Source organism: Odocoileus virginianus, unplaced genomic scaffold, assembly GCF_023699985.2.
Source record: "Odocoileus virginianus isolate 20LAN1187 ecotype Illinois unplaced genomic scaffold, Ovbor_1.2 Unplaced_Contig_11, whole genome shotgun sequence".
Taxonomy (NCBI): Eukaryota; Metazoa; Chordata; class Mammalia; order Artiodactyla; family Cervidae; genus Odocoileus; species Odocoileus virginianus.
The window spans coordinates 1,998,145-2,007,166 of record NW_027224328.1 but is presented as its reverse complement, the minus strand read 5'-3'; the positions used below and the strand labels follow the sequence as shown (position 1 = coordinate 2,007,166).

The following is a 9,022-nucleotide window of genomic DNA, read 5'->3' as shown; positions in this document are numbered from 1 at the left end:
ACTGTGCCCTCTTAGCCCATGTCTGTAATCCCACCCCTGGATTTTGGATGTCCAGTGAGGTATTACATGATGTCCCAAATTATCACTGTCATTTAGCATAAAAGTGAATGTTCTCACGAGAGGAAGGGTATGTGAATTCAGTGCATTAACAGCTCTGGCTGTGCCAATACGAGTGTCTTTCTCCACAAGTGTCCACCACCTGTTTGCTGCTAGGGAGACCAGCAGCTTGCAGCGTCCTCTGGGGAAAGCAACTCGATAGATGAAGGAATCCAAGGTACCTCTGGTGCTTTCCAGTTCAGCGGTAATCAGCATCGCTACAGGTTAATTGCAATTTTTTTACCCCTGGATAAAAAAGAATTCTCAACAAGAGCATCCCTTAGCAGAAAATAGATGCATCTGGAAATGAAGAGTTAGAACCTATCTTTCCCAAAGAATGCTGTTTAGATGCCATCCTAACCCTTCTGAAAGTTAGTAAAAATTTTTCCATTTGTCTGTGAATATCTACCAACCCAGAGGACACCTCCAGTCCATTAATAAAACCAGATTTCAGGGGGTGGGAGGGATGTTCAAGAGGGAGGGGATACACACACACACATATATATATATATGTGGCTGATTCATGCAGTTGTGCAGCAGAAAACCAATACAATATTATAAAGCAATTATCCTCCATTAAAAATAAATTAAAAAGGAACTTCTAAGGTACTATGATTACTATACTTCAGCAGATGAAACATTAGAGAGAATTTAAATCACTTATAAATGTCATGTTTTCCCTATAAATCACTTATAAATGTAAATTATTTTGGTGTGCTAATTTTAAATTGTGTTGCAAGCAGGAACCAAAGAAGGAATGTTTAACATATTACAAGTGAAAATATGTGTAATAGAGTAACTGTTACTACTAGCAACTTGTGGCCATGTCTGTTTATAATTGCATTTCTTTTGCTGGGTCTATAGGCTTATCTCAAATTTAACATAAACAAAAGTTTTAGTAATTTGATTTGTTACAGCTAAATAAAATACAACGGTAAAAAGAAAAAAGGTCCCCATCAATTAGAAGAGTGTTGTACTCCGGGAGACTCTTTATCCATCGGGGGCAGTTGCTTTTCTTCTGGCACTGATGGTAGATCAGGTGCTTTCTGCCCGCACCTTGAAACAGTGAAGCGAGTCATGCGAAGTGCTTCCTCATACCCTGGGAGGGTGTCCAGAGAGGAGGGCAGCTGGCCCAGGGAGCTGTGGGAGTGAGCCACAGCCAGGATCCTTCGAGCCGCAGGGCCAAACACTGATTGCAGGGCTGGGCAGGAAGGAAGGACCAGAGTTCAAGTACATGTGGCATCTTCAGAAACCAGAGACTTACAGCACATGCAGTTCCCCTTTATTTATATTATTTTATTAAAAGGGTGTCTAGCTTCTGTCCCTCTTATTTATTTACTCATTGGCTGCCCTGGATCTTCGTTGTTGATCACAGGTTTTCTCTAGTTGCGGTGAAGAGGGGCTACTCTCTAGTTGGACGTGGGTTTCTCATCGCGGAGGATTCTCTTATTTCAGAACACAGGCTCAGTAGTTGAGGAGGACAGGATTAGTTGTCCCACAACATGTAGGATCCTCCTGAACCAGAAACTGAACCCGTGCCTCCTGCATTGGCAGGCAGATTCTTTATCACTGAGACACCAGGGAAGCCCAATCACCCTTCATTTTAAACAAGTGTCAAAACTCATTGTCACTCTTGGCAACAGATGTTATAAAAGTCCTGTAAAGCTTGTGTAGAAACCAACTTCCCTCTTTGCTTTCTCAAATAATCTAAAATGTGTCCCCACATCTCATAACCCCTTTCTTTCCCCTTTACGAATTTAGAACCCTTTATGCCAACCCACTGAAGTTGCAGATCCCTTCGAAGTAATTGGTTCTGCCTATTTATCTTTCCCCATGGACTGACAGCGAGAAACGAAGCAGGAAAAGGTTAACAATATGCTATAGCGCTCTCTCTTTTCAAAATAAATATCACAGGATATTGCCACCTGCTGTTCTGCCCAATAGGTCACTCTCCAATTTGAGGGAAAGAATATAATCCAAAGAAGAGAACAGAGGGAAATAAAGGAAAGTGTCTTATAACTATTGAGTATTGGGCCTAATATTTAACAGAGTAAGACCTGGTGAATAAAGAATTGAAAGTATCCCATGACTAATTTTTCTAAAGATAAAAAATATAGTATAGTTGAGAGAAAATATAAGTTTGGTTTTCACAAAATCTAAGATGTTTTCAAAAAAGGGATATGTGCAGTGCTTAACATAGTTCTATCAAAGTAATTGTTTATAAACTTGGAAATTTTTCCTATAAGACATTTCTCTAACATTTCACTTCTTCCTTCATTCCATCATCAGACCAAAAGTACAGCATCCGTGAGAGACAAGGTCACCACACCATCAGGTGTCTGGAAATTAAAGCTGCCCCAAGATTTAGAATCTTTAATACTATTCCCTCTTGGTACAGCGGGCTTCTCTGGTGGATCAGCTGGGAAAGAATCCACGTGCAATGCGGAAGACCTGGGTTTGATCCCTGGGATGGGAAGATCTTTCCTGGAGAAGGGAAAGGCTACCCACTCCAGTATTCTTGCCTGGAAAATTCCATGGACAGAGTCAGATACAACTGAGTGACTTTTTCTTTTTCTTTCTTGGTACAGCGGATAAGAAAATCGACCGGACAATGCAGGGGACAAGGGTTCCATTCCCGGTCCCCAAAGATTTCACATGTCACGGAGCAACTAAACCCCTGTATCTGCTGAACTCTGCTTGCCAACCAGAGGAGCCATCGCAATGCGAAGCCCTCCCACCGAAACCAGAGAGTGGCCCCTGCCTGGGGCCACTAGAGAAAGCCCGTATGCTGCAACGAAGACCCGGTGCAAGCTAAAATAATACGTGAATAAATAAATAAATCTAATACTGTTCGATCAATGTTTTTACACCTTCGCACTAGATGTTCTTTTAAACCTGGCTTCACTTCCCGTGTTGCGCGTCCGTGTACTCACAAGTGACCGTGCTCTGGAGAGTGCTGTCATGATCAAAAGCGATGACCGTCACTTCATAGGGTGGCCGGCCCTCCTCTTCCCCATTTTGCTGGCGACCCAGACAGCAGCGGAAGCACACAGAAATCAGACCACACAGGAGAAGCAGTGCCCCGATGACCACGAGCAACCTGCAAGGACCCCACGGAGTAGTGAGAGCTCTGTGCTCCTCGTTTGGCTTTGTTTTTTAGACCAATTTGCAGAATCAGTCTTCAATGTCTACATTTTTAATTCTTGCTTGAATATTTTTTAGAATGCTTTAAGATTTCAGCTCCCAGTGTCATATATATATATACTTCCTTATTTTGTGAGCAAGACTAAGTCAGTTCACTTGAACAATTCATGAGAGATTTAAATGCGTTTTGGAGGGGCAGATTTTTACTGAAGTAATCTCCTTTCTGTGGCTATTTCTAGAGTTGACCCTGTGAAAGTACACAACAATCTGTTGATGTTGGCCCAGGAGATGGTATTGAAATAGGAAATCCTGCCATATTGTCACATAGGTTAGTGATGAGGAAAAGAGGCTTTACTCTGTGAGATGTTAGGTAAGTAGGCTCGATATCTCAGATTTTTTCCCCCTGTTGTCAATATATTTAAAAATGAAAAAAAAAAAAACTTAAAAAATAAAACCCCTGAGAAAAGCTTTCTTTTAAATGTCTTTTTGGGTAACATAGCTGAACTTACCATATATACCAGAGATGTACCCAATCTGTGGTCAGGCAGCTATGGAAAAAGAATAAAAATTTTATTTTGCAATAAAAATATAATCAATGCCAGTTATACTTTCAGAATCAGAAATATGAGTTACAAAATTGTATATCTTTATAATAAAAGCTTTACAGATTATGTTAACTTCAGTGTAACCAGCTAAATCTATCATGAAATGGGATGCCTTTAGTAGTGGTTTAGGCATGCGTGCATGCTGTTGCTTCAGTTGTGTCTGACTTTTTTGCAACCCTATGGACTGTAGCCTGCCAGGCTCCTCTGTCCATGGGATTTTCCAAGCAAGAACACTGGAGTGGGTTGCCATGCCCTCCTCCAGGGGATCTTCCCAACCCAGGGATCGAACCTGAGTCTCTTACATTCCTGCATTGGCAGGCAGATTCTTTACCACTAGTGCCACCTGGGAAGCCCAGAAGTGGTTTATACCATCATGTAAATCACTATAAGACAGACTAAACTAGTTATCATGAAAGTAATGTTAATAGAACATGTAACCACAATCATTGTAAACAGTTTTGATGATGATTATCAAGAAAGAACTTGTAGAGTAAGCTTACAAAGAGCGAAAATGAATGTGACAGTTAAGGTTTGTATATATTTGAAGTCAATAGTTTAAGCATAAAGAATATTTCAATTATAAGCATGAACATTTATAATTTGTTTTACAAGCTGTTGCAAAAAGGGCGACCGTATAGATAAACAACAGATTCCTACTATATAGCACAGGGAACTGTATTCAATGACCTGTAATAATTTATAATGGAAAAGAATATGCAAAAATATATATATAATTTAATCTTTTTGTTGTACCCTAGAAACTAACACAATATTATAAATCAGCTATATTTTGATAAAAAATAAAAAGCAGAAACAAAGGGGGAAGAAAAAGCAGGGGGTCACAATAAAACCATAAAAACTCCCACTATAAAAAGGGCTTTAAATTTTCACATCCAGGATCAAAACTGGTAAGCATATCCACTGAGGCCAAACAAGAAGGAGTGGGAGGGGAATGTAAAAACCAACTCCATCATGATGAAAGCTAATCAAATACTCTGAATGAACTAGGGCAATTATCAATTTTCTCTACAGGATGAAGAAAATACGGATTGCATAGGACAAGAAGTGGGATAAGTTTACAAGTGGGAAGAGGAGGGGAAGTAAAACATTTGTTTGTTACTAAAGATAATTGTTAATGTATTTAATAATCCTTTCTGATATAGTGATCTGTTGAAATCTATTGAAATCTACTTCTCTATCCTCTCTGCACAGTTGTAGACCATACAGTTTGTTTCATCAATGAACAGTGTCTCTTAAGTGTCCTCACATTTCTCATTCATTCAAAGCCCCTTCCAGTTCTACAGTGCTATGATTCTGATTCTGTTAAAAGTAACCCTTCTACAGTGGTAGGCGTGTGAAACCTCAAAGAGCATGAGACAAGTAATGAAGGCCATTGCCATTCCCCCTGGGTTTAACAGACTTGGCTGTTGGGAAACTCTTTCCATGGCTAAATATGTATTTTTCTTCAGCCTAAGCAAGTCTTTTATTCAAACTGTCCCTGATTCCTTTAAACCATTTACCTCCAAGAGGAATGAATCTCTTCCCTTTTTTATCTTGGTGTCCTGTGTCCACATGAGTCCTAATTGTGACAGATTTAGATGGAGGGATAATCACCTCAAGTGAGAGCTAAATGACACCTGCAATAAATATTGTTGTTACTGTGGTTATTGTTTAGTCTCTAAGTTGTGTCTGACTGTTGACACCCCATGGACTGTAGCCCACCAGGCTCCTCTGTCCATGGGATTTCCCAGGCAAGAGTACTGGAGTGGGTTGCCATTTCTTTCTCCAGGGGATTTTCCTGACTCAGGGATCGAACTTGCATGTCTCTTGCATCTTCTGTGTTGACAGGCGGATTCTTTACTACTGAGCCACCAGGAAAGTCTGATAAATATTAACATGCCCTAAAAAATAGGAAATGCTCTGTAGATCTGAAATGGTGATTCTAACTCTGGCAATCACCCAAGTTTAATCTGTCTGAGTCTAGTGAATTCTGTCTGTCCCAGTGAGTCACTGAGAAGCATGGGAAAGAAAATCTTTCGCAAATCTCTGTGACTGTATAAACTGAGATTAAGTGTGCAGTTTTGATAGGAAGATTGGCTTTGGAAAAAAAATGCTGTCAGCAGTATTACTCTGAGTGTTTAGGATGACAGGAATGCTTGTCTGTTTTTGGAGAGCCCCGTCTGTGAGATTAGTGGGTGGAGGCCCATTTCAGTAGAAATAGGGAAATCACAGCTACCTAATGACATTTTGACCCTGTTTGGGGTGTTGATGTTTCTGTCTGTCTCGCCTTCCTTCCGCTGAGCACTCTCAGATACTTACTGTTGAGGACTGACACAGTTCTCCTCACATCTTGCCCGAGGAAGCTGTAGGAAGGGAAATAATCTCAGACAGGGAAATGGTCTCATTTGCTCGGCTCAGCAGCCTATGTGGCCCCTCATGACTGAGGTTAGCCGGTGAGGTTGAAGCAAATACAAGGACGAGGTCATAGGGTCAATCATGGTTAGGACTGTTTTCATCTCTCCTATGCCTGATCCTTATTAAATTCAAAATGGGAAAACCTGTAAGAGCAAATGTCTACTCTGATTTGGTTCTTTTTTTTTTTTTTTTTTGGTGGTGGAGAGGGAGCATCCCTGACTTTGTGAATGAGATGCAGTATTTATACCAATTTGTTCGTCTTAGAAACTTTCTCATTTGTCCCCCAGATAGATCCTTCAAATTCTCAGTTACAAGTTGAATTCAACCCCAGTGCTCTTTTTTATTTCCTCTGTACATCAATAACCCACTGGCAATACTTCAATCTAAAATTAAAAGTTAAAAAAAAAGCAGCTCAGTGCCTTCGTGGTGGTGATTCTGTATTTAATTCTGTGTAGTACTATTTACAATCCAAGTAAAGCATTTTGAAAATATGACTTAAGATTAAGCTGGATATGTCATTCAGCTTGTTCAGAGGGCAAATATTAAAACAAAAACAAAAACTCACCATACAGGAGAAGGGGAGAAGGGAGTGAAAGAACTATTTATTGAATAGCTACTCTCAGCCAGCCAGATTGCTAAGAATTTTTAAGATTTCATAACATTTTGGCACAATAACCATGCCAGTTTGTTAATTACAAAGTAATTAACATTACTTTGAAATGTTTAGGGTTTAAGGCATAGAAATTTAAGTAATATGACTAACTGCACATACCTATAGATTTGGCCAGAATTCCAAACCAAATTCTATCATATGTTCATGTTGAATGAATTACTAGAACCACAGACAAATCTGCTCTAACTCCTTGACATTGCTGTCAGGTCCCTCTACTCCAAGGAAAGAAATCTTCCACCCCCTCTTCTAGGTATTTTTCAGTTGACTTTCTCCTTCCAAGCATCTCTAGGTAAATTTTTGTTCTAAAAACTGTTTCATTCTTCCAGTAATTTGGATGATTTGATATTACAGGAAATCAACAATAAATGCCAGAAAATTTCTCTAAAAAGAGATGGAAATTTGTATTTCTTGAGAATTGGGAGCAGGGGGACACACAGACTCATGACATCGGGTGAAAAGGACTTGTAAAAGGACTAACAGCTGACTTCTGCAAAAAACACTTGAGAAACTCCTGGTTTCCCTAAGGGACAAAGTATGGGTTTCCTCCACCCATCCACGGGACTTAGTTTTGCTTTCTTTACTAAAGGAAAATAAAAATAAAAAAGCCTAAAGTAGTTAGTAGATAAAACATCCCTTTTCAAGCCTGTTGCAAAAAGAGAAGAAATGAGGAAAGAAATTTGGAAGGGAAGGACAGGAAGAGAAGAGAAAGCCAAAAGAAAATACAAGAAAAAGATATGGTTTCAGGCACTCAATTAACTGGTATATAGGAAGCAAATAGACAGCACCCTTCCTGTAAGGAGCTGTCCAGAAATTGAAAACCAACCCATTTCATCACTTGCTTTTCTTCTTAGTAGATTTCATAACTGAATAAACTTCTCTCTGACAATGGTCTGGAATCCCTCAGTCCAATGACCCTTTCTCAATTGAGTTACTTAGAATCTTCTGTTTCTCAATGGAAAGAAATAAAAGGTCCAAATTACTTTTAAAGAGTTTTCTCTCTCTTATCTCAGACCGGGAGGCACCTAAACTGCTAGAGCGGTATTAAGGCTGATGTGGGACATACTATTTAGGAGAATTATGTCCTTAGTTTTAATAATTTACTTGAGAACCTTTTTTTCTTTTTTTTGGCCACATGAGTGGCTTACTTTTTGGACCTTAATTCCCCCACTAGGGATTGAACCTGTGCCCCCTACAGTGGAAGCATGGAGTCCTAACCACTGGGCCATCAGGGAAGTCTCAATAATTTACTTGAGATTTTGAGGGCTAGGTGATAAGATGCTAAAAGAGAGAAATATACATAACAGACACTTCTAAATTGCCTTCATTATTCTACTTGTATATATGTCCTTCTTTTCATTGATGTCATTAGTCACAGGTCACTATGTAACCCTATAATACTAAGGGAACATTCTAGTTAATTCTTTTTCCCTACCACCCCTTTGGTTCAAAAGTATATGTCTTTCCCCCTCATTCATTTTTCCACCAGTTCTTCTGAAACTTGACTTATCTGAGAAATAAACAAAAGTCTCATTCCTGCATTTTCATGACTCACCTGGATGAGATACACCAGGGCAGAGGCCATCAGGGCTGGGGAGTGCAGTCCCATCTGGCTGGACTCTTACTTCTCCAGATCAAGCACTGGGCATCCGTCGTCTCCTTTCTGTGGTCCAGGCCATGTCTGACTTCTTGACCTAGAGGACTTAAGGAGAGAAACTTCTCTCAGCAATAAGTTGGTTTTTCCTCCTCTGCCTCTTTTTCTCCTCTCACTCTCTGTAGTTGATATTTCCTGTAATTTTTCTCTCCCCTTTCATCCTAGCTTCTTTCTCTACTTCTGCCCCTGGGTTTAAGGTCTCTACATTTGCTTCCCTGCCCCTCCTTTTCTTCCATTCTACTTTTAGTCCTTTCTAGATGCCTTGAACTTTTTCCACACTGCCTCCAAAAGGATGACTTGCAGGAAGGACACGTAAGTCCTGTTAATTAGGTATTTTTCTAGGCCGTGGTGAGAAACTGGACTTGAAGGAAGATCAAGGGGAGACCAAATAAAGTCTCTTTTCCATCAGAAAAGGAGTAATATTCTTGGCCCTTCACC

At 39.9% G+C, this 9,022-nt stretch overlaps 1 protein-coding gene across 1 annotated transcript; it reads right to left on the bottom strand.

Moving 5' to 3' along the window:
• Nucleotides 1-653: 653 nt before the first annotated feature.
• On the bottom strand, nt 654-8,607 carry TMEM52B (transmembrane protein 52B). Its single transcript, XM_020889271.2, has 5 exons — nt 8,486-8,607; nt 6,165-6,208; nt 3,750-3,788; nt 3,030-3,196; nt 654-1,297 (listed from the first exon to the last, which is right to left on the bottom strand). Exons 1-5 carry the CDS (start codon nt 8,537-8,539, stop codon nt 1,053-1,055), a joined length of 549 nt encoding a protein of 182 aa, XP_020744930.2. The 5' UTR covers nt 8,540-8,607; the 3' UTR covers nt 654-1,052.
• Nucleotides 8,608-9,022: the final 415 nt, after the last annotated feature.

Bases quoted from the DNA above. Each gene is read 5' to 3' on its own strand.
- TMEM52B (XM_020889271.2), bottom strand. From the start codon at position 8,539: ATGGGACTGCACTCCCCAGCCCTGATGGCCTCTGCCCTGGTGTATCTC. The intron at 6,209-8,485 runs GTGAGTCATGAA...CCCTTCCTACAG, and splicing joins CCCTGGTGTATCTCATCCAG to CTTCCTCGGGCAAGATGTGA. The intron at 3,197-3,749 runs GTAAGTTCAGCT...GGGTCCTTGCAG, and splicing joins GTACATCTCTGGTATATATG to GTTGCTCGTGGTCATCGGGG.